The sequence below is a fragment of the Neofelis nebulosa genome, chromosome 7 (genome assembly GCF_028018385.1).
Source record: "Neofelis nebulosa isolate mNeoNeb1 chromosome 7, mNeoNeb1.pri, whole genome shotgun sequence".
NCBI classification, from domain to species: Eukaryota; Metazoa; Chordata; class Mammalia; order Carnivora; family Felidae; genus Neofelis; species Neofelis nebulosa.
This window is the reverse complement of record NC_080788.1, coordinates 111,813,911-111,839,172: the sequence shown is the minus strand read 5'-3', so window position 1 is coordinate 111,839,172 and position 25,262 is coordinate 111,813,911. Positions and strand designations below refer to the sequence as shown.

General features: G+C 42.1%; 1 protein-coding gene across 5 annotated transcripts in view; it reads right to left on the bottom strand.

Moving 5' to 3' along the window:
- ZBTB1 (zinc finger and BTB domain containing 1) overlaps positions 1–24,903 on the bottom strand; it is a 29,144-nt gene extending 4,241 nt beyond the window's left edge. For 3 of the 5 annotated variants that reach the window (XR_009264532.1, XM_058739299.1, XM_058739297.1), the window contains exons 1-2: positions 24,155–24,903; positions 4,784–6,699 (exon numbers count right to left, since the gene is read on the bottom strand). Coding sequence is in view for 4 of the 5 variants with exons in the window: in XM_058739299.1 (XP_058595282.1) it covers positions 4,784–6,681 (1,898 nt within the window). In the remaining variant the exon portion in view is untranslated. Of the gene's footprint in view, positions 1–3,478; positions 6,700–20,204; positions 20,467–24,154 lie in introns of those variants that run through there. The other 2 variants (XM_058739295.1, XM_058739296.1) reach the window with 2 other exon arrangements.
- Positions 24,904–25,262: the final 359 nt, after the last annotated feature.

Genomic DNA, 25,262 nt, shown 5'->3' with positions numbered 1-25,262 from the left:
AGAAGTACAGAAGTGGAATTCAAATTAAATTTTACTTGGGCACTTACAATGGGTCTTCCCAAATGGCTGATTATACCACTAAAGGTTTAAGTTTAAATAAAGGAAAATTAAAACATGTCAATAGTCAGGATTTATTTCTAAAACATCACTCTGAATGTGACCCATTCAAATAAATAATTTCGTGTCCAACAGATATGTTTCCACATTATTCAATGCGTTCATTAAGTACCTTACCAGGCACAGCAGATCACAGATGCAACATGGAGCACAGAGTTTCACAGGAGCTTTATCACACGTGTTCCTAGGCTGAAAAGGGCCTCCTTTGTACTTCTTGGTAGGTGAGGTATGTGGCTGAGTGGTTAAGTACAGGCATGTAGAAATCAAATAGGTCTAGGCTCAATTCTAGCTCTTGTGGTTAATTTCTGTGTGATCTTAGGAAAAATACTCAAGTCTCTGTGAACCTCAGTGCCCCATCTAGAAAATCGAAAGAATACTTACCTCATAAGGCTGTGAGGCTTAATTAAAATTGTGCACGTAAAGCACTTGGTGGAGCATAAAGAGCGTTAAGTAAATGGATGCCAGGATTACTAAGGGAGAGCTCTAGGATGGATGGATCAAGGGCTTCCTAATCTGGGCGGCATCTTCATGCCCTTAAACACCCAACAGCACCCTACTTGCTTCACTTTGCTGGCATGCATCCTGTCATCCCGTTCCCTACACCTCAAATATCAAGGAGATGGGGGGCATTCCCCAAGGATACGTCCCCACAGAGCTTTTTGGCACCCTGGTGGCCTAGGTATTGTACTGCTACGCTGCCTGAGGAACGCTGGCATTTATCACAGACAAACATTGGTTACAAAGGAGGTGGGGCCCGGTGAGGAAAGATGAGGAACTGATCAAGTAGATTCATGGAAAACAAATTAATTTTAACTCACAAAACCCATTAAAAATGAAGAAACACGCCACACTTCTTTACTCCCAACAACGTGTACCGATACACATTTGGGTTTTCTTTTGGTTGGTACTAATTCACCTTTTTGTTAACAATGACAAGTTTTATGTTTACTTTAACTGTTAAACTGATTATGAGGGGGGATTTTTCCAGAGATCTATTATATATGGAAGTTCCTTAACTTGTGGTATAGAGGAACAAGTATTGTTTAACCAGGGAGAAAGTTGCCAACCATCACTAGCCTCTCTTCCTACTTTTTTAGAATAGAAAACTTAGTATATTATCTCAAGCATTTAGGCATATCCTTGGCATGTTCACAGCAATTGTTTCACTAGGCATTTTATAGCTGTAATTATTTTAATGTATCAGTATTATTTTAACCTACCAAAGTACTTCAATCTCTACTCTCACCTAAGACAATCCCAAATGTTTATATTTTATTCAACTCCTACATCTCGTTCGTGTTTTTGTTTTCAACTACAGCACTTAAATACGATTTTTCACGTCAGTCTATTAGTTTTCCTTTTGATTGGTGCTCTGACTGCCCTAGCAAAGTTTGTCCTTATTTTAATTCTTTTAGTTCTATAACTAGCCCCTAGAATCCCTGTTCTTTCTTCTAAGTTTTGTCCACATTCGAACTTCATACATTAAACTAGCCTTGTACCATTTTACGCCATGAGAGCCATTTGCCTCAATAGTTTTACTTTAAAAATATGGGTGAGATTAAGTCAGATTTCTGAGTCCTACTGCACTGCCACCCTGTTGTGCTTCGTTAATCTGAGATTCTTAGTGGTGCTTATTACAGAATTATAAACATCCAAGTTGTCACCGTAACCGGTGACAAGCTTTGATAGGCACGGACTCCATTTCTCTAAGATTTCTTGCTGAAGAACAAAGGCCCTTTAAAAGCAAGACTCTGTTTATGAGACACAAGATTCCACAGATATCTGTCTAGATTTTCCCTTCGTTTTTGGATTCGGAGCCTAATTACATAAGTTGTAAAAGGCAGGAGGAGAAGGTAGCTTCCACAACCTCGATTCATTGCCTTCACAGCACGGAGGGCAAGAAGCAATAGCAAGGAGTTACAGCTCTGTAACCCCAGGAAAGGAAGGAAGTCAGAGGAAACTGGGTTGGAGAGAGGTGTCAGACATTTTTCATTCCCCTTAACTGTAAGAGGCAAGTAGCTTTTACATGTACTCTCTGCCTTAATGAGGAAAATTTGTACATTATACCCACAGGAGCCTGTGCTGCCCTATAGCTGGTTCCAAAACAAAACAAAAGTTGTTCTGAGTAATATGGAACTGGAAGGACACATGGTGAGGTGGGGCTTCGCGAAACCATAAACTTCTCAGTTATGTAAAGTTAGACATTATGTTCAATGTTTATATATTTGCTTGCAAATTACTGGCTGTCGGTCCATGTCAAAACATTAAATTAACGCTCCCTTTTCCTAATGGAATAGACAATCCTTTTTTACAGCACGGGAGTATTTAGAAACCACCCTATTCTTTAATGGTGGGAAGCCACTGCAATCGATATTGGTGAAGATCATGGAAAAAAGTGATTCCCCCTAAAAATTATGTTCACTGAGATACTCTATCAATAGTTTGGAAATTTGTTGAGTTTATCTTATCTCGTTACACAACCCTCTGACGGTCTCTGGGTTTGTTACAGAGCTTTTATCAGGTTCTTATCAGTAATATATACACCATATTTCAAGTGGCACTCCAGATTTAATTCCTTGATAAACTACTGTGTCCAAGACTCAGCTGAATCACTTTTCCTGCTTTTTCTGCTATGTGGCTTTAAAAAAAAAAAAAAAATTCCTAACTTCCTGTTTATCTATTAGTGTATTTCCCCCGTCTCTATTTCCCATTATTTTAATACCACATGCCACCTGCACTGTCCCTCTTCTTACTTATCCTATCCTTACTTGTATCCCCACAAATCTCCGAGCTCACACTGTGCTAGTACTTCCTTCTCTTTCAGCTAGATCTGTGTTAGTCAGTGTCTCAATTGTCTTGGCAATTTTTCCTTGTATGCAAATTGTATAGAAAAATAGGACTTGCATAGCTTAAAAATCTGATGTAAGCAAAAAGAGCAATGCTGTTAAGTTACTGTGCATAATTACAGAATTGTATGTTTAAATACAGACGTCACTTAAAATCCCTTGTGTTATGAGAAGGGTATGACAATGCAAGTAATTCACATTAAAAGGCATTCTATTCGGTAGATGTGGTTATTGGTGTGTTGGCTGTGCCAGTGTTTTAATTCACATGTAATTCAATGTAGACCCTGTGCCAGCAACAACTAACAATGATACTCCTTTAACTAAAAATGATAAGCTATTTCTACTTATATGCTCTGTGATTATTTTATAGTCCTCAAATTTTGCAGTCCTTTACAGAAAAAAATAGTAATAAAGCATGGCGATAAACTGCAATTTGCCACAACACATTTCCTCCAAATCTTAGTATAAAACACAAGACATTTTTTTGCACACTCTACTTTTATAGAACAACCAGGTTTGTAATTGATTTCTTTATTTTATTTGATTTATCAATATACATGGCAGCTTTCTCAAATCTCAAAGTTAAGTTCCAAAAGTATGTAATTTTAAAGATGAAAAATCATTTTTCTTTAGATGTCATATTCCTAGAGAGCTATTAAAGTCTATTTATAAACAAAAATAATTGATAAACTAATACACTTTAGAAATCAGAATATTTTAAATTATTTTAAATGAATACAAGATATGTCTTTTTAATTAACTATCATAGTTAAATTTAATATCACAAAACAAAATGACATGTCCCCACTAATTTCTCAAGTGGGGTAAAGTCATTGGATTTTACACTTAATATAAGTTTTAAATGTGATTATTAAATGATAATATTTTATCAATTATAGGAAATATTCATTTATAGGAATTTCCTTAGGTCCATCAATCTTTTTAGGCCAAGTTTGAGCCCATGTCAACCTTCAAGTTTAGAGTCAATGCACCTAGCCTGCCTAACAAGCATGTCAATTAAAGAATATGGATTTCATTGATAAAAAAAAAAGGGGGGGAATAAACAGTAGCTAAATCACTGTTCAACTTACCAAAAAAAAAAAAAAAAAAGCTAATAGCAAATGAGATAGTTTCCAAGAATTACTTTAAAAAGTTTTTTTAAATAAACACAAATGGCCAATGATGTTGGATTTAAAATTTCACAGGATAACCTTACAAAAAAAAAAAAAAAACCCACATAGAAATAGTAAAGTCATCACCTTATGATAAAAAACTAAAGTTTAATAGTCATTGAAGGGGTAACAACCACTTGTAGTCTACATTGAAAAGTAATTTTAATCATAGCTAAAACAAACTAAAATCAAAGAATTCTATGAAGAAATAACAAAAATGATAAACATTTAATAACATCTAAAATGTAGATACTTAAGATCCTAAACAAAAATATTAAAGGTAAAAGGGCTTTGAGATCTTTCTCCAACAATTCATCTTATAAAATCAATTTCTAAATAGCTCATATCCTTTGCTTTGGTGTTTTGTCTGCTATCAACTAAACGTGAGTACAGTAGAAAATCACTTATGTTCTTTTCAAATGCTTGGCATTATAATGTGATCTCATATCTTTCCTCAAATTAAATTTGGCTCCACATATTCCACATGTATACAGATGAACATCCATGTGCTGTTCCAACTGTTCATTATTTGGGAATATCTGAAAGCAGACCTGGCATATAGTCTCACCAGCAGATAAATGAGAAATCATATGCCGTACATGGTCATGTTTTCTGAAGTTTCCTTGATCACAAATGGAACAGACATACCTGGCCATGCCTTTGTGCATATCATTGTGCAGTCGCAACTGACGCTCTCTTAAAAACTGCTTTCCACATGTCTGACAGACAAACTGTTTTTCCTTGGTGTGAACAGTGTAGTGTTCTCTTAAGTGGCACCGCTGATAAAATCCTTTTCCACACAGATTACAAAAATGCTTTCGTCTGTGATCTCTCTCGTTTTCTTCCATGATGGCACTCTTAAACACATCTTGGTCTAGGCAGCTAGACATATGTTCAACCACTAGGTTCTCAGTTTCAAAACGCTGGCCACAATTCGGACATCGGAAAGGACAGGCAGAGTGTTTAAATAACTGCTTTTTTTGGATACTGTTTATCTGGAAATGATTGTCCCTGAAATCATCCAACATTTCAACAAACATATCTCTTATTTCTGACTGCTCATCAGGATTCTCTTCCATGTCCATTTTCTCCTCGGCATTTCCTAAGCCATTCATTGTCAGATCTTGGGGTTCTCCACATCTCTGCGCATGTTCCTGAAGCTGTCTGCCCTTAACAAGGATCTGTCCGCATTTACCACACGCACAGATATTTTCAATGTGTTTGGCTAAGTAATGGGATGACAGGTCCTCCTCGGTGATTGTGAGTCCGCACAGCTCACAAGACGCATTTTCGGTATCCTCTTGTACCGGACTGCTGTTGTTAGGGGGCCTCATACTTTCTAAACCTCCTCTTTCTTCAGCACTTATTGACATCCGAGGTTTTAGAGTTTTCCTACCACTTTTTTTAATACCGATCTCTTCTTCAACATAGTATCTATAAAATGGCTCTTCAGGTTCATCTTCTAATTCGTCGTTGTCAGTGGATTCGTTACAGTCTTTATCAGTAACTTTAATGATGTTAAAGTCTTTCAGTTCGTCTGTAGGAATATCTTCTGGCTCCATCTTGATAATGATTCTTTTCCTTTCGGCAGCTCTGCTTTTTTCTTCGCCGGCTAGCTCAGACTCCACGGTGCTACTTTTTCTGCTTCCAGGGGTTGAAGTCGAATCCTCGGCCGCCTGGCTCGGGTCTCCTCGGTATTTGTCCGTCTGCGTAGAAAATGTTTTAGAAGAATCCTTTTCACCAAACTCAGCTTTGATATTACTGTCTTTTCCATCTCTAAGATCCACTATTCTGTGGTAGGATCTTGTGTTTTGGTACGAATGTCTGTTAGTACAGGTTAGCACATGCTCATCTAATAACTTTTCACAGCTAAAGCCAAATCCACAGCTGTCACAGGTAAAACTCCGTCCAAAGCGTCGTGACACGCGTTCTTTTGGAGTAGATAATTTGGACACCGAACTTTTTTTACAGACATCAAACAGTGGTTCCGGAAAATTACCTAATTGTAAAGACTCTTCATCGGGCTCTCTGTTATGTGGTGTATTTACGGTTGAACTGGGTTCTGCACACCACCTATTGGCCTCACTGCCATTTCTAGCCACTGTGTCTTCGTACATTCTTACCCCAAAGATCATCTTGCTGTTCTGTTTGCTTGAAGCAGAAGATGAACACTTGGAACTGGAACAATCTGCATCCTGTATGTCTTCTAAGCAGTCAGGAACATTGTACAGCTGTAGATAGTTCATTGCCACTTTAAACTGCTCAAAACTAGAGGGAGCAGTCATGATTTTTCCTAAATACATAAACTGCAGAATGAGATCAAAACACTCGGCGCTAATTTTCATGTTGCTGAGATTCAGTTGCGCAGTACTGTGCTGATGGTTCATGAAAAACATTCTAAAATAGGAGCTACAGGCAGCCAGAACTGCTTTGTGTGCTTGGAAGTAAATGTCATCGATTGCAATACAACAGTCACAGAGAAAACCCCATTCCCTTTGGTTGTTTAGCTGTTGAAGGACGTAGCTGCTGTGGCTGGGCTTTGCCATCTTCTATTAATTAGAGACCTATGTAAAACAAAAATAGTAAAGTCAGACGAGGTATCTTTAGAAAGCACCTGAAGAGTAATTTTGATCACACTTTGTGACTTGTGTGACTTTGCTATTATAACAAAGGTATACATAGTTTTCCATTCCAGTGTAGGAAAACTCAATAATATATACCTGAATGCTTTTTTAAATTTGAAGATGAAGATAGCCATTTATTCAAGCTTCCCACTTTGATTTTAAGAAGCACAATGGGGGCACCTGGGTGGCTCAGTCGGATGAGCATCTGACTCTTGATTTTGGCTCAGGTCATTATCTCATGGTTCGTGGGATCGAAGCCCTCAGCGCGGAGCCTGCTTGGGATTCTCTCTCTCTCTCTCTCTCTCTCTCTCTCTCTCTCTGGCCCTTCCCACTCACATGCTCGTGCTCTGTCTCTCTCAAAATAAATATTTTGTTAAAAAAGGAAACCCAAGTGGGGCGCCTGAGTGGCGCAGTCGGTTAAGCGTCCGACTTCAGCCAGGTCACGATCTCGCAGTCCGTGAGTTCGAGCCCCGCGTCAGGCTCTGGGCTGATGGCTCGGAGCCTGGAGCCTGTTTCCGATTCTGTGTCTCCCTCTCTCTCTGCCCCTCCCCCGTTCATGCTCTGTCTCTCTCTGTCCCAAAAATAAAAAACAAAAAAAAAAAAAAAAAAACGTTGAAAAAAAAAAAGGAAACCCAAGCTAAGGTATCAAAAACAAAAACCATCACTTTGGTTTCCTCAAACTATGTTGGGAATAACATTTACTAGATTTGAAAGGAAAAAGTTTAAAAGTACCTGATGGATACAAACAATGAAAGTAAATAAAATAACTTAAACTGAAAGTTCATAAACTAAACTACAGAGTATTAAAAACTTAGGTAACGGGTATTAAGGAATCACTGCTCATATTTAAGTGTGTTGAATGTATTTTTGTTGTGTTAAAAGAGTCCCTATCTTTTAGATAAACACGCTAACGTATTTATAGATGACGTGATGTACCCTAAACTATGCTTGAAAAAAATCCAGTGAGGTGGGTGCGGGGGCTATAGGTGATACAAAATTGGCTATTTATTGGCCATTTGTTTTTGTAGGTTAAAAAAAATTTTTTTTTTAATATTTATTTATTATTGAGAGACAGAGACAGAGCATGAGTGGGAGAGGGGCAGAGAGAAGAGGAGACACAGAATCTGAGGCAGGCTCCAGACTCTGAGCTGTCAGCACAGAGCTTGATGGGGGGCTTGAACTCATGGATAGCGAGATCATGACCTGAGCCGAAGTTGGATGCTCAACTGACTGAGCCACCCAGGCGCCCCCCCCACTATAAATATTATTAATGTAGTGAGTCGACCTTGGGTAAAGGAGAGAAAAACATTAAAAGCACTAGAAGCCCTATCCATTATATTATAAAACTAAAATAAGATCCAATTTTAGCCTCAATTTTTTTTTTTAATGGGGGCGGGGAGTTGGGGGGGGGGAGAGTGCACACAAGCAGGGGAGCGGAGCGGGGCAGAGGGAGAGAAAGAGAAACTTAAGAAGGCTCCAAGCTCAGTGCAGAGCCTGACAGGAGGGCTCAATCCCATGACCATGAGATCATGACCTGGGCCGAAATCAAGAGTCAGACGCTCAATCCATAGCCTCAATTTTTAATCTGTATACATAAACTTCACTATCTTCTACTTAAAAACAAGTTCCTATACAACCTGAGCATAAAAAGAACATTTAACAAGCTGTTCAGAGACATTAAATGTTCACTCTCCAGTCCCCAAACCCTTCAATCCTTGCAATGGTAATTAAGAGGTATCTACAGTTTATTTCCACTTGCTTTTTATCTGTTCTTCACAGATCATATCTCGATCACATACCCCTTTTCCCCACTACCTAAAGACCCATCCCTCCTCCTTCTTCCTGTTCTTCCTGCCTAATGACACAGAGTTGCTTAGTCAGGGATATGCATCTAGTGAGTCTAGTAAAAAGACGGTGGCTTATCATGAGGACTAGTGCCTTCTTTTGCAACCATTGTACCTTTTTGTAAGCCAAATCAAGCATGTCAATAGGCACAATATTTCAACCTTCTATAAGTCAGGTATCTATAACCAATGAGGAAGCATGCTTAGTATGTACCTAAATACAAAAAGGAATATATGCACAAAGATATCCATCAACATGTTATTTATAATTTGAAATGTCTGGTAGTAAGGGAGTTGCAAGTGAACCCAGGTAAATCTACTACCTAAAATTAAAATTCACTGTCGTGTGGCCTTTAAAAATTAAATTAATGAACGAAGACTGTAGAAGAAAATGAGTAAGTTTCCAGGATGGAAAGTCAAGTAAATAAACAAAGGATATGAAATTATGTAACAATAACAATTATATAAAACAAATCCAAAAACAATCTCTTATTCAAAGGGTGAGACACACACACACACACACACACACACACACACACACACACACACACGTTGACCCCAAGCCCATTTTTTATAGGATGAGGTTTTTTTTTGTAAAGAAGCTTTAACTTTATTGAACTCACAGCTTCTTAGACTTATTTATTTATTTTTATTTTTTAATTTAAAGTCAAGCTAGTTAACATATAGCATAGTACTGGTTTCAGGAGTAGAATTTAATGATTCATTATTTACACTTAACACCCAGTGCTCATCCCAACAAGTGCCCTCCTTAATGCTCATCGCCCATTTAGCCCATCCCCCTACCCACCACACCTCCACCAACCTTCAGTTTGTTCTCTCTCTATTTTTTAATTTAAATCCAAGTTAGCTACATATAGTGTAACAATGATTTCAGGAAGAGAATTTAGTGATTCATCACCTACATATAACGCCCAGTGCTCATCCCAACAAGTGCCCTCCTCAATGCCCATCACCCATATTGCACACCCCCATCAACCCTCAGTTTGTTCTGTGTATTTAAGGGTCTTTTATGGCTTGTCTCCCTCTATGTTTTTATCTTATTTTTGCTTCCCTGTGTTCCCCATGTTCATCTATTGTGTTTCTTAAATTCCACATATGAATGAAATCATATAATGGTCTTCTCTGACTAACTTATTCCACTTAGCGTAATATAGTCTAATTCCATCCGCATTGTTGCAAATGACAAGATTTCCTTCTTTTTATTGCCAAGTTATATTCCATTGTGTGTGTGTGTGTGTGTGTGTGTGTGTGTATACACACCCTATATGTATACACACAATATATATTATATATATATATATATATATATATATATATATATATATATGCCACATCTTCTTTATCCATTCATCAGTCCACGGACATTTGGGCTCTTTCCATACTTTGGCTATTGTCGATAGTGCTGCTCTAAACATTGGGGTGCATGTGCCCCTTCGAATCAGCACTCCTGTATCCTTTGGATAAATACCTAGTGGTGCAATTGCTGGGTCGTAGGGTAGTTCTATTTTTAATTTTTTTGAGGAAAGTCCATACTGTTTTCCAGAGTGGCAGCACCATAGGATGAGATTTCTAGGTCTATAGTCATTTTGTAGGATTCATAGAGAACTTTAATGAAAAATAAAGAGAAAGGGGCAGAAGGATAGATGTTATCTCAAAACAAATCTCCTAATAAGAGTTGTTAAAAAATGAAACAAACTCTTCTGGATGATAACGAATGCCCTGCACGGAAGAGGGATGAAATGTTGATGAGGACGGGACGGGACGGGAGGGTACAAGGAAAAGAACACAGGCTCTGCATCAGAGAGAGCTGAGTTCCAATCTAGCTTCGCCGCCTTTGGTAACTTATTTACCCTCACTGGCCCCAAATTTCCCGAACTTTCAAAGTGGGGATAATACGTCAAATAACATATCACATACAAGGATTCATAGAAACAATGTGTAAAGTTCTTGATGTGTGATAACTAACGGAAGTAACACGGCAGTGGTGGTGGTGGTCATGCATATTCTAAGCAGCAGGAGCTAAGTTTGACTAGTCAGCTAACCTTAAGGTTTCCTTCCAAACAGTAGTCTAGTAGGAGGAACACCAGCAGTTAATCTGTGAAGACGTGCAGGTTTTTCATATCCTGTGCTTAATATAATGACATGAAGACATTAGGGGCGCCTGGGTGGTTTGGTCGCTTGAGCGTCCGACTTCGGCTCAGGTCATGGTCTCATGGTCCGTGAGTTCGAGCCCGCGTCGGGCTCTGTGCTGACAGCTCAGAGCCTGGAGCCTGTTTCAGATTCTGTGTCTCCCTCTCTCTCTGCCCCTCCCCTGTTCATGCTCTGTCTCTCTCTGTCTCAAAAATAAATAAACGTTAAAAAAATAAATAAATCAAATAAAAAATAAAAAGGTTTCCTTACAAACAGTAGTCTAGTAGGAGGAACGCCAGCAGTTAATCTGTGAAGACGTGCAGGTTTTTCATATCCTGTGCTTAATATAATGACATAAAGACATTAGGGGCACCTGGGTGGCTCCCTTGGTTAAGCGTCCGACTCTTGATTTCGGCCCAGGTCAGGATCTGATGGTTCGTGGGGTTGAGCTCGGCATTGGGCTCTGCTCTGAGAGCGAGGAGCCTGCTTAGGATTCTCTCTCTGCACCCCCTGCCCCCCTGCCCCCCCGCCGCCCCTTCCCTGCTTGTGCTCTCTTTTCCTCTAAATAAATAAATAAATAAACTTAAAAAAAAAAAAAAAAGAGCTTACAAGTTCCAAGACCTCTTCTAATCTAAATGGAAAGCAGGGTTTTTTTTTTTTTTTTTAATTCTTTTTAAATGTTTATTTATTTTTGAGAGAGACACAGACCATGAGCAGGTGAGGGTCAGAGAGGGAGACACGGAATCCGAAGCAGGCTCCAGGCTGAGCTGGCAGCACAGAGCCCGACGTGGGGCTCGAACCCAAGAACCGTGAGATCATGGCCTGAGCAGAAGGCTCAACCGACTGAGCCACCTAGGTGCCCCTAAATGGAAAGCAGTTTTACGGCCAGCAACCAAAACTGTTGCAAGTACATCCAAGACCAATATGATGAGCACCTCTCCAGAGAAAATCAGATTCAGTGAAGTTAGTAAAAATGCATCCGTGTTAATATAAACACTACACTAGAACAAGAGCACCAACAGCATTTGAACGCACATTTGTCAATGCAACAAATATTCCTTGAGTGCTCTGGGGCACTAGGCACTATATAAAGTACTGAGAATCGGCAATAGCACAGGTATTCTGCAATCTCAGGGATACATTGTTGAGAATTTTGGCTTTTTCTACACTAGTGACTTCAACACGTATTCAGTAAAGTACCTTCTCTATGGAAGAGAGCATCATGCTCTTGTGGAGAGAACACAGGACTCTGGGTCAGAAAGGCATGGGTATGAACCCCACTGTCTTCACTTCACATTCCTACCTTCCCCTCAGAGAGCTCAAGGCCAAACAAAATTCATGCTATGACTACAGTTTCTAGGCTGACCTAGAATTGTAGTTTCATCAATATTATTATGCAAATATCCACATTCTGAGTAAAACTAACTTTAAAAAGTAGAGTAACTTTAAAAAAAAATTTAAGTTTATTTATTTATTTTGAGAGAGAGAGAGAGAGAGACAGAGACAGCATGAGTGGGGGAGGGGTAGAGAGAGAGGGAGAGAGAGAGAGAGAGAATCCCGAGCAGGCTCTGCCCCGTCAGCACAGAGCCTGATGGAGGGCTCGAACCCACGAACCATGAGATCATGACCTGAGCCGAAACGAAGAGTCGGATGCTTAACCAACTGAGCCACCCAGGCACCCCAAAAGTAGAGTAACTTTTAATAACAATCCTTCACATATTAGTACCAATAACTTTGTTCTTATTACACCTCACTTATTACACAGAAAAGCTTTGAGAAGGCTTAATAACACCAACAAAACACCAAAAAACAAAAAAACAAAAAAAGAAGAGAGGTGGGGCATGGAATCTGGGGTGAAGGATCTAAATTCTTGTGAGATTTTAGCTTGTTATCTATCTCTTGAGAATACTTTTTGCATTAAAAATTTAAAAACTCATTCACTTATTCTTTTAATCTTTTCTTATGTTTATTCATTTTTGAGACAGAGGGAGAGAGAGCGGGGGAGGGGCAAAGAGAGAGGGAGACAGAGGACCTGAAGCAGGCTCCATGCTGACAGCAGAGAGCCTCATGTGGGGCTTGAACTCACAAACCGCAAAATCATGACCTGAGCCAAAGCTGGATGCTTAACCGACTGAGCCACCCAGGTGCCCTGATTTTTTTTTTTTTTTTTTTTTTTTTGAGACAGAGAGAGAAAGTGAGCAGGGGAGAGGGGCAGAGAGAGAGAGAGAGAGAGAGAGAGAGAGAGAGAGAGAGAGAGAGAATCTCCAGCAGTCTCCATGCTCAGCATGGAGCCCAACACGAGACTCAATCCCATGACCCTGGGATCATGACCTGAGCCAAAATCAAGAGTCAGACCCTCAATTGAATGACCCACCCAGGCACCCCCTTTTTGAAAGTATTTTTTTACATTCATTTACAGTAAATTTAATTCATTAAAAAGAATTTTATTCAAATTCCAAAATAAGTTTTCTCCTTTCAGTTTTTTTGATATTAATAATGCTACTAAAACTTAGTTAACTTTATATTATAGTAAAGCTTGCAAACGTTTTAAATAAAAGGATTGCTTATATCTTAGCTGTTCTTATTTTTATTTATTTTATTTTTGTAAGTTTTAATTTTAATTCCAGTATAGTTAGCATACAGTGTAATATTAGTTTCAGGTGTACAATGTAGTGACTCAATATTCCATACATCACCCAGTGCTCATCACAAGTGCACTCCTTAATCCCCATCACCTATCACTCATCCCCCCCCCCATCCGCCTCCCTTCTGGTAACGTTTGTTCTCTATAATTGACAGTCTGTTTCTTGGTTTGTGTGTGTCTTTCCCCCCCTGCCCTTTTCCCACTTGTGTTGTTTCTTAAATGCCACATATAAATAAAATCATATGGTATTTGTCTTTCTCTGACTTATTTTGCTTAGCATTATACTCTCTAGCTCCATCCACATCATTGCAAATGGCAAGAGTTCATTCTTTATTGCTGAATACTATTCCTTTGTGTATATATACCACATCGCCTTCATCCATTCATCAATCAATGGATACTTGGGCTGCCCCCATATCTTGGCTATTGTCAATAATGCTGCTATAAACTTGGGGGTTCATGAATCATTTTGAATTAGTGTTTTTATTTTGTGTGTGTAAATATCCAGTGATGTGATTACTGGATTATAGGGTAGTTCAGTTTTCAACATTTTGAGGAACCTCCATCTGTCTTCCACAGTGGCTGCACCAATTTGCATTCCCATCAACAGTGCAAGAGCGTTTAGCTCTTCTTGCCTTTATAACTGAATCTGTGATTGCTTATATTATATACTAGCTATATCACTAGTGAAACAAATTTATTACAGCTAGAAGTCAAGGGCTGGGACTGAGAGCACAACTTCAAATGTGATCCAAAGTCAAGAGTTCTAAGCCAGATGGATATCTGTGTGCATGCAGTTCTCCAGGAAAAGAAAGAAGTTAGGTGATGCGACACATTTTACGCTGGATTTTAAAATTTTTAGTTTGAAAGTTTCATCTCAAATTCAAAAACAGCCACCAAGCACAGTAAGCATATTAATTTAGACATTCACAGATTTTTAGAGTTTAGAGACTTCTAATCTGATCCAACATTCTTATTTCATAGAACAGCAAAGATCTCTGACTGTTAAACAGTATATCAAGGGGACAGTTAACTGTGGTAAAGTAGGTACTAGGATTAGGATTACAGAACAAGGACATATGACCACTCAAAGGGGTACGAACCACTTGTAAAGGGCACTAAGTGCCCTTCTGCAAAGAACGCTCAGCAAGGACTGGGCATGAGTCCCTCACACAGGATTTACTGGCCAGGCACTCTTGCACAACAAGTGACTACCCACATCTGAACTCCACCTGTAATGTTGTTTTATCTGTATACGTGCATCTAGTCTTACCTAGTAGACGTGTCCCCTAAATTATACTGTGCAAGCTATTTCAGTAAATTTCTCACTGACATAGGAAGGTATCAGAAATACTTTTCCTTCATCACTAAATCTCTTAAACTGGGAAAAAAGTTTTGCCGAAAGTTTCTTTTGCTTCCGCCTTAGTCATGTGACAACTGAAGAACCTATAAATAAGCATATAAACTGAATGAAGGGGCACCTGGGTGGCTCAGTCAGTTAAGGGTCCAACTCTCGGTTTCGGCTCAGGTCACGATCTCAATCTTGTGAGACTGAGTCCCACATTGAGCTCCGCACTGGGCGTGGAGACTGCGTAAGATTCTCTCTCTCCCTCTGCCTCTCCCTCACTCTTGCTTGCTCCTGCTCTCTCTCCGCCTCCCCCAAAATTAATTAATTAAAAAAATAAAGTGATTGAAAAATCCCTTGATTTTGGAGCGACTCCTTCCGTAAAGCAAATCATCTTTTTGTAATGTGTGCCATAGGCCACGGAGGCCTCCCCGGGGACAGCGTGCATTGCCTCAGTGAGAATCTGCAGCAGAGTCTGGCATCAGACTCTCGATTCAGTGCCCCCATCTCTCAACTACTAACAATTACCTCTGGATCTCAAAGGTCATTTAGGTATATACATTCATTTCCTCATACCTATTTCTGTGTCTTCTATGATTGGATATATGTATAGGGATTTACTTTGAGGGTTATAGACTATCCTTTTAAAAATCCTGAAATGAAAAGGGCTCTCTCATGTTAATAAAGCAGAGTATCAAGAGTGTATTGAACATCTACGACATTCCTAACATTGCATAAAGCATCGAGGTAGAGGGTGGAAAAGGAGGGTCAACATAGAACTAATTACAGATGAGGGGTTAAATTTTAAACCAAGAAACAATTTGAGAATAATTACTAAACCAAACTGAATAAAGTTCAGCAAGAGTTGGAGGGGGGAATAAAAGCATGATTGTACCACGACAGCGGGCGTTACGAAAGGTGGAAGCTTTGAGTGAGGACCCGATGAGTGAGTAGAACAGAGAAAAATAGAGAATAAGATGAGAGGCATTGCAGGCATCTGCACAAGGGTGGATGTAAATAATTGGAGAGGGATACAGAGCAGCACACACGAAAGCATGAAGATGTAATGGGACGGAAGACAGGTACACTTCACCAAACTGGCAAATGGAGGTTTTGAAGGTATAGTGAATGACAAGTGTAACACAACAACGATAGGAATAGCCAACACTTGCTAAGCGCTCCTATCGATGGTCAGGCTCTAGTCTAAGAGTGTGTGTGTGTGTGTGTGTGTGTGTGCGCGCGCGCACAATGTTATATAACTTCTGTAAGGCCACAGAGGACCTGGTGAGATGAGAACACAGGCAATGTGACTCTTGAGCCTGAGACCGTGGCCTCGATGATTTTGCCACCTGTAAAAAATAAGGTCACCCTGGTGAAATCCTTTCTTGGAATACCATTTTCCAGGGTATAGAGTCCAATCTCTAAATTTAAACTGAATGAAGTTCTTTAGGTTTTCTTGAAATTTCCAGGCAGAACCAGTTTTGTAGATGCTCGCAAAGGTAAAAAGTTTCACTTCAAGGCACTTACATGACAGACACGATCAAGTTTAGACAATTTTATTCACTTTTTAGAACAGGCATTCTGGCTGGCTATTAGACTGTAAATTCAGTACTTAGCACAGGAAGTTCTGAAATTGTAACTGGGTTATGTTCCAAAACTTTATTTTTAAGTTAGTTCTTTGGAACTTGAAACACATATTCCCATAGAAACAATGCTATAAATGGTGAGTCAGTTCTGTGCTCACACCCTAAAGTCTTTTAAAACCCTAATGGCGCTTCACATTAGTCCCAACAGTGCCAGAGCATGACTTTTATCATTTACACTAACAGAGGTACCATACAGCAATGCCCACTACACTGAACCCGAAAGGCTAAGGATGAGACTTCAAGGCTCTCATGCTCCCTGTGCCCAGCACACACGTCCCACATAGTTGGTACTTAATGCATGCTTGGTAAATGAAAGTATTAAATAAGAGCCCAGGAAGCAGGCACCAATAGGTTGGGATACCCACTCTACCATTTATTTAGCTATGAGGAAACATCTTTACCTCTCTAAACCTGCTTTTCTCATCTATAGAATAGGGATAATCATACTCCTTACGGGATTCTCATACAAATTAGAGACCAGGGGCGCCTGCGTGGCTTCAGTCGGTCAAGCGAAGTGACCGACTTCGGCTCATGTCATGATCTGATGGTCCGTGAGTTCGAGCCCCACACTGGGCTCTGTGCTGACAGCTCGGGGGCTGGGGCCTGCTTCAGATTCTGTGTCTCCCTCTCTCTCTCTGCCCTTCCCCCGCTCATGCTCTGCCTCTCTCAAAAACAAATAAACTTAAAAAAATTTTGTTTTAAATAAATCAGAGATGACAATTTCTTCTTGTCTTTTCAGTCAGGCACAGTACAATTTTTCTTAAGTATTAATGTCATCATTGTGAACATACTTCATAGAATTTTACAAAGCGATCACGTTCAACCTGATGCTTTACACATGAGAAAGCAAAGTGAGGCCCTAAGAGGTTAAGAGACATACTCAAGATCATCTCCAGTTGTAGTGGCTGACAGCAAAGGTCTCCATCTCCTCAATCCTGGTCCAGGGCTCTTCCTACTGTTCTGCAACCCTGAGTGCAACACCAACTACCTCTCTGCCCTATGCTCTGCATCAGTTGTGTTTTGCTAAAACACAGCTGTTCAAACTGGCAAGCGTTGTTTGCACCTACACAAAATGGCCTCAAACTGTTGTGCTTTTGGAGGTTGTGGTTTGCTGGCTGGTTAGTATTCTGTCTTGCTTGTCAAGCCAACAGCTATCACTTCTAAAACGGGTGCTGATCTCCTGCTGCCCACCATTGCAACCCGTTAGGGGTTAAGAAATTAGACAAAAACTCATTGAAACTGAATCTACATAATTTAATTTTCTGAGAGGACCTAAGGGAAATGTTCTGTAAGATAAGGGTTTAGTTCCTGCACTTTGTTTCATCTATTTTATTTTTTAATGTTTTTACTTATTTTTGAGAGAAACAGAGGGCAAGTGGGTGAGGGGCAGAGAGAGGGAGACACAGAATCCGAAGCAGGCTCCAGGCTCTGAGCTGTCAGCACGGAGCCCGACGTGGGGTTTGAACTCATGAACCGTGAGATCATGACCTGATGTTTCATCTATTTTGATTGCTCATAGGCAACAAATTGCCATTACTCTTGTTTCTGGCCAGGGCACTGGATAAGTGAGGTAACCAACCAACTAACTTCTGAGTAAGTGAGTTGTTCCTAGGTCTAGGAAATAAATTTGTCCACACAGAAAGCAAAGGGAACATAGTGGCTTCTGGAATACTTCTCTCTCCCTCCAGAAGTAGAAGAGGAAAAGTATTTACTCCAGGCCATCTCTACATTTTGATCTGTTCATCTTAAAGAGGCAACATGGCATCTTCCGACCACTAGAGGGCACTGTGTGAACAGCAGGCTTCTCAGCAAAAGGCAGCTTTTACCAGGAAGTCACTTTTTTGCACGTGGCATTGGTATTCTTGGTAATTTTAGGGTTCATTTTTTAGAACTTATATCTGTACCTCTGTGACTTTGGGGACCCACCTAAATCTGCCCCTCCCCCTTGTATTCTCTGTCTCAGCAGGCACTGCCATGCACCATCACCCAGGCTACTTGCCAGTCACCTGGGACTTCTCCCACCCTTAACAGTCAACTGTCGAGTCTCACCAATTTTCTGTTTCTCAAATCTACTCCTCTATTCCATCCCTACCTTCCCTGCCCTCCTGAGGTCTCTGTCATCACTCCTGAGTTATTACAACAAACGATTCATAAAGAACACAAATCGTACCATCTATGCCTCCCTTCACATATCCTCAGGCTAAAAAGTAAAAACTCCTTAGCAAAGCATACTGAGCCGTCCATGCCCACCCATCTAGTCTTATGTTTGGCTACTTCTTGCTTCAAACTCCATTCTCAAGCAGCACAAAACTGCTTGTCCCCCCACTCCTCTTGAATGTATTTCTTACCTCCATTTTTACTCATGCTGATTGATTGGTTCTTCTGCCTGAACCTCCCACATATCTAACAGTGTATCACCTCCTCCAGAAAGCCTTCTGTAACACCTCCCTCTCCCGCTATTTTAGGTTTTGATATTACTCTGTATCATCTCCTTATTTTGCACTTATTACGCTATGTTTTAATCATCAGAACAGCAACATAAAGTAGGTGTTAAAAAGCACAGACTAACCAGATCGCCTGGGTCCAAATTCCGGCTCTGCCACTCATTAAGTATGTGACCTTGAACATGTCCTTAAGCAATCTGTACCTCAATTCTCTCATCTGAGAAGGGATGGTAATCCTTCCTAGTGTTTAGAGTTATCACAAGGCAGTGGCTGTCACAGAGTAAATGCTAAATAAGAACTGGCTACCGCAGTTATCTGTGCGTCTGTCGGAAGGTCTCCCCACTAGATTGGGAGGAGCAACCTGAAGACAAGGCCGTTAGCTTGTTTCTGTGCAACATAGTAAGTATTCACTAAGTGCTGCTGAATGAGCAGCAAGAGAGGCAGTTCTAGAACAATGGGAAGTACTGGCCAGGCTTCCTCCCCCCCGCAGATCCACCCGACTTTACAAACTGTATTGTCTCCAATTTTTCCACTTATAACCCCATTTTTCTTGTTTAAGTCCAACCAAAACCCTGAAAAGTTCACTCTTATCTAATTAAAAGTCCGTGAAATGAAACCAATAAAAAAAGTATCATAAAAACTATGTTCATTCTAAGAAGCTTAACTCCCTTTTTAAGCATTAAATCTATTTAAGCTTTAAGGTTCCCCTTCATCCCAAAGGACCTGCCACAGCAAAGGCCTTCGTGCTTTCATATATGTGATTCCCTTTGCTTAGAACCTTTTTGATGTCCAGTCACTCTTTTGGGAATTTTTTTCCTGATCCTAGGGTAATGCAAAATGCAGATGCCCTCTGTTCTAAAACAGCCCCTATCTACAACTATAGGATGCTGTGTCCAACACACTCTCTTGGCAGGGATTACAATTATATAATTTTGTTTTGCTGTAAGCTTGAGATCAAGGCATTGTCTTCGTCATCACTGTATCCCGAGCCCTAAGGATTGCCTGGCATTTAGTTAATATTCGATCAGTCTTGATTGAATATGTTGAAGAAGGTAAATTTCATTTTGCCTATCAATTTGTGGTTGTTGTTGTTAGTAATTTCTTCAATGTTGTTGTTGTTGTTAGTGATTTCTACAATCATGGGGCTTAAACTCATGACCTGGAGATCAAGAGTCACATGCTCCATGAACTGAACCAGCCAGGTGTCCAATTTTTTGTATTATTTCAGTCATGGCAGCTTTTATATAGTGGTCAAAAATTTACAAAGCAATTTCCCATACATCATACAACTGATTCTCACAACAATCCTGAAATAGGTATTGTTATTATCCTCATTTTCTGAATGTTAATGGTTGATATTCAGGTGCTCACCTTGTAAGTAGGATGTGGGACTCAAACTCTGAACTCTTGCTTTGGGGCCCTAAGTTTCAGCTTTTATAAACCAGACAACACTCGGGGCGCCTGGGTGGCTCTGGTGGTTGAGCGACCGACTTCAGCTCCGTTCATGATCTTGCAGTTTGTGAGTTTGAGCCCCGCGTCGGGCTCTGTTCTGACAGCTCAGGGCCTGGAGCCTACTTCAGATTCTAGGTCTCTCCCTCTCTCTACCCTTCCCCTGCTCACATTCTGTCTCTCTCTGTCTCTCAATAATAAATAAATGTTAAAAAAAAATTTTTTTTAATAAATAAACCAGACAACACTCTCTCCATGGCAATGACTATTAACTGAAGTGCCCCTCTGGAACATGCTAAGCCTCCCAGTCATCCACTCTCACATAGCCCCACATTGTAGGCAGAACGCCGTGCCCCTTCCGCATCTCCTCTTCCATCTGCTGACTCCCACCGTCCATCAGAGCAAGCCCCCCCCCCCCGCCCCCAATAGTAAAGACATACAGTGGGGATGGAGCTCTTTAGTTAGCTCTAAAAAGGATTATGTGTATCTCACATAGACAACAAATGGAAAATCTGGTTGGTGCTTTAATGCTTCAATTTCCCAATTTTATTTGGAAAACGATTTTTTAATGTGTATTTACTTATTTTGAGAGCGCAAGTATGCACACATGAGTGGGAGTCGGGGAGGGGCAGAGAGAGCGGGAGGGAGAGAATCCCACGTTGGCTTGTGCTGTTAGCACAGAGCCTGAGGCAGGGCTCAACCTCATGAACTGTGAAATCATGACCTGAGCCAAAATCAAGAATCTGATGCTTAACCGAGCCACCCAGGTGCCCCTGAAAACGATTTTACACTCAAAGTAGTGTAAAAAGACCAGTGTCCCCAACACTATCAAATAACCAATGGTGTAATTAAACTTCTATGTACTACTTTGGGGCTTTGTTTTCAGAGCATCATCAGCTACTTCACATGCATTCTTCTTGAATATGCCAGGCTAAGTCATAAATGACTCTGGGCTTTGACTAAGAGCTCCTGTAGTTACCATACAAGCCACAAACAGAAGTTAGAATCTATATTAAATATGTACCATCTCCTTCCATGCCACATCTAAAAACTGTAGTCATGAATCCCCTTCTTTGTTCTAATTCTCTTTCCTTGATGTTTGGCATGCTACCTCTAGGTACTATTCAAGAGGAACCCCTCTCGCCATATCAGCACAGGAACATCCTGGCAGTGGTCTTCATGGCAAATTCAGCCACTCCTTCCCAACTACAAAATTATGAAACTCTCTACAAATATGAGGCTTTTGGTTTTGTTTTATTTTTTTAATGAGTTTGGCCAGTATAAACCAACCCATCAGAAGCTGGACATCAACATCAGCATGAAAAAAGTGTGAGAACTAGCTTACCACAGTACAGTAAGTACTTCGTAAGGACAAACCTAAAATAGCAGCCCTGTTATATTTAAACGCTCACGTCTGTTACTTGATCATAGAATTTTAAACCAGTCCAATGCGAAACATTCCCTTTTTCTCCACCTAGCCAATTCTCACCAACCTGAGTAGTGAACAGAGAACATAAGGCCATGAATCATCACAGGCCATCCTTAGGCAGGGTTCTGAAGCACACACAACAGCACAGTTATGATCAAATGTTGCCTTCTCTTATTTTAAACAAGGAATTGACTGTTAACAGTGATTATCTCTGGGGAGTGGGAATCAAAATGATTTTTGTTTTTGTATTTTATGTACTTTAGTATTGGCTGAATTTTTACAAACAGCATGGATTTTATAATAAGTATTTCCATTTTGAGAAAAAAATAGGCACGAATCACATTTAATTTGGTTCACATGAAAGTACATAAGAATAACAATGCCAATATTTCAGGGCAAAATACATTAGCACAAGAAAAAACAACAGGAGAAAACATCCTATACAGACCAAAGAGCCCTCTCAAACAGATGTTTTTCAAACATACCTCAGTTGTTTTAGAAAACAGATTACAGCTTAAAAATAAAAATCTATGGACACTTTTCTACATTTGTATCCCACAGGGTTTCCTCCCCCTTGGCCTAGAAGGTTAATAGGAAAGGCTTAGCACTTTCCTGGCTGGAGGAGGAGAGGCCTGAAAGCAGGCATTTCTTTTCTCTTGCACATTAGGATATGAAATGCTGCTGCAAAGAACACAGAGACACTCTGAAAAAGCTCCATGAACTTATCATCCCCAGAGCCTGGCAAAAGAAGAGAATAAGGGAACAGTACAAAAATCTAGCCGTTAATGTGAAATCAAAACACAAGGTCAAGAGCAAGTGGCTGAGACTGTGTTCATGCCCTGCTGAGGTCCTGGTTAAATATGGTTTCTTTTCCTCTGACAGTGAGGCACCAGGGCTCCCCCACTACTTCCCCAAAATAGGCCATCACATTGGAGTGGGAAGAATAGAAAGGCTTCAGAAAAGGCTACTCAACTTGAGTTATTCTACACTGTGATAACTTGGTCATAATGGAGAAATCTCCTAAAATGAATAGAAGATAAAGACTCTACATGAGACTGTCTTTATTAATCTTTGAAAATAGTTTCACATCCACTATGCTTCAATTTTCTGAGATGAGGAAGCCCCTATCTAGCTCCCAAAGCCATTCAGTTATTACTGAGACTTTATTAGATATCCAGCAAGTTAATCAAAAGTAAAAGTTTTGAGGTTGGAATGGCCAGCTATCATTCAACCTTCATGTTTTTGTATCCCAATTCTCCCATCATATCCACTTGCACTGATAAAATTTCATAGAATCTAATTTCTTCGTTTCTAAGAAGGTGGTGATTGCTTTGAAGTTAACATGAGACCTGCATCCTTCACCAATTCTGCTCCAAAGTGACTTGAACTTCAACTCGGAAACTGATTCTAAGACGCCTCAAAAAGCCTGGAACCAGTCCTTGGGTTGGAGAAAATTGTTCCTGTAATAGTTTTCCTGCCTTGAGACATGCTGTATGGAAATATACTTAGGCCAATGGAGAATCTGCGCGTACCTACCACGCTGGAGCTCGATTTAGGAGTATTATTACACACATACAAATGCCCTACTGTCCCCAGAAAACATCAAGGACTTTCATCAACATCTCCCCGACGCTCCCAATTTGGAAAAGGTCATGTCAACCTTTCAGATCATACGGACACGTTGCTTAGGTAAAAAAGGGAGGCTGAGAGTGTGGCTGAGCTCAGACCCAAGCCTACATATTTTAGTGGTAACGACTCCCGATCTACACCCAACACATTTACAGAACACTAACAGAACTTCTAGCAAGCGCCCACCACTGGAATCGAAAGCACTTTCTTCCCAGGAAACACATCTTTTCCATTGAAAATTTCCAAACCCGAGACCCACTACTTTTTTACTGAACAAAAAGCGTGTGTGCCGGCAAGAGGGGGTGGAAAAGAGCGTGGCAAGAATTTGCACGGCTCTTACGCCTCCTCCCTCGGAGCGCGCCCAAGTCTGCGGCCTCGGGCTCCGGGACACTTCCCCTCCCACCCGCCGAGGAGCCGCAGCTGTAAGTTGAGAGAAGCGGGCTCTGGGCACGTCAATCAACCGGGTCCTCCCGCCTCCCGTCTACACCTCCCCTCCCCTCCCCCCCCAAGAAAAAATAAAGGCAGAGAAAGAAAGGGAAAAGAAGGTAACTAATTTGGGAACTAGTCTCCGCTGGGGCTTCGCCTCCGACCCAGGGAGGCCGCAGGTCCCGGACGAGGCGCGCGGGCGAACGGCGGGATCGAGCAGGCGGCCCGGCAGCCGCCCGTCGCCGGGTCCTCGCGGCGCGTCCTCAGCGCTCGGGATCCCCGCACGGGTCGGCACCGCTCCGGCACCGCACTCCGCCAGGCCGGCGGCCCGCGTCCTCCCACCCGGGCCAAAGTTGCGCAAATAGCCCCACAACTGGCAGATACTCACCGGCCGCAGCAGGAACCGGGGCTGCGGAGGTTTTAGGGAGTTTAAGGCAAATCAGCCACGGGAAAGGCGGGCGGAGGCGAAGGGGCCGCGAGCTGCAGTGGCGGCGGCGCGCGGCGTTCGGGCTGGGCTGCGCGGAGAGGCTCTGGCTCTGCCAGGGACTGTGCTGCAACAAAGGACTTCCGCTGCCGCACAGCCGCGCCTGCCGCACCGCACTGAGCCGGCCCCGCTTACGCGGCGACTCCGGGTCTGCCCACCAGTTCGCTGCGGCGTCCGCCAGCCTTCCCCTCCCTCTCGCCCGCCCACCCACTCCGCCGCTGGCTGCTAGGGGCACCCGCGGTCGCCTGTTTGTTTGCAACAAGTTTCTGCGTCGGGCTCCGGGGAGGCTGGCGCAACCCGCACCGCGGGGGCCGGCGCGGCGGCGGCGGCTTTACCACCCCTCTAGCCCCTCTCCCAAGGGTAGGCTTGGGACCTCCTCCTCCTCCTGTTTGCACAGCTGGATGGGACTGGGCTCCTCCCGACTCCCCAAGGGCAGGATGCTGTTTTCCCACTCCGTCCAGATGTCAGACCCCTGTCCCGGAGGGCTCAGCAGCTGGGCCTCCCCTCGCGGTTCGTCCCCGGCGTTCTGGGGGCGCCGGCACCCTCGCCCTGTCCCGTGCGCCGCCAGTCGGTCCGGGGTCACCCATTCCCCGCGCTCCCCCCACTCCGCCTGCCATGGGCCTGTCCGCCTCTGGCCTTGAGTCACTTCCCCCGCCATGCCCCACCCCGCCCAGCCCGCCTCCCCCCGCACCCCCCCTCAGGCTCCAGCGGCTCGGCCTCCTTGGCCCCGCGCCCCCACCCCTCTTCCCGCGAACACGCGGGCGCATCCTCCCCCACCCCCACCCCCGAACTGAGGTAGTGCTGTGCTTCTGCACACCCTGGGGAAAGTCCCCGGGTCACGCGGTTGTGTGTGGGGAGCCTGTGACGCTCAAGCTCATCTCCACGCTTCCGCCTACAGAGTCACGACTGAGGACCATCGCGGAGGTGCCCAGAGCGCGGGCCGACCCCCGCCTAGCCTCTTGAGTAGGCAGGCGGGCGGGCGCGCACGTACGCACGCACTCTTCTGCCCCCG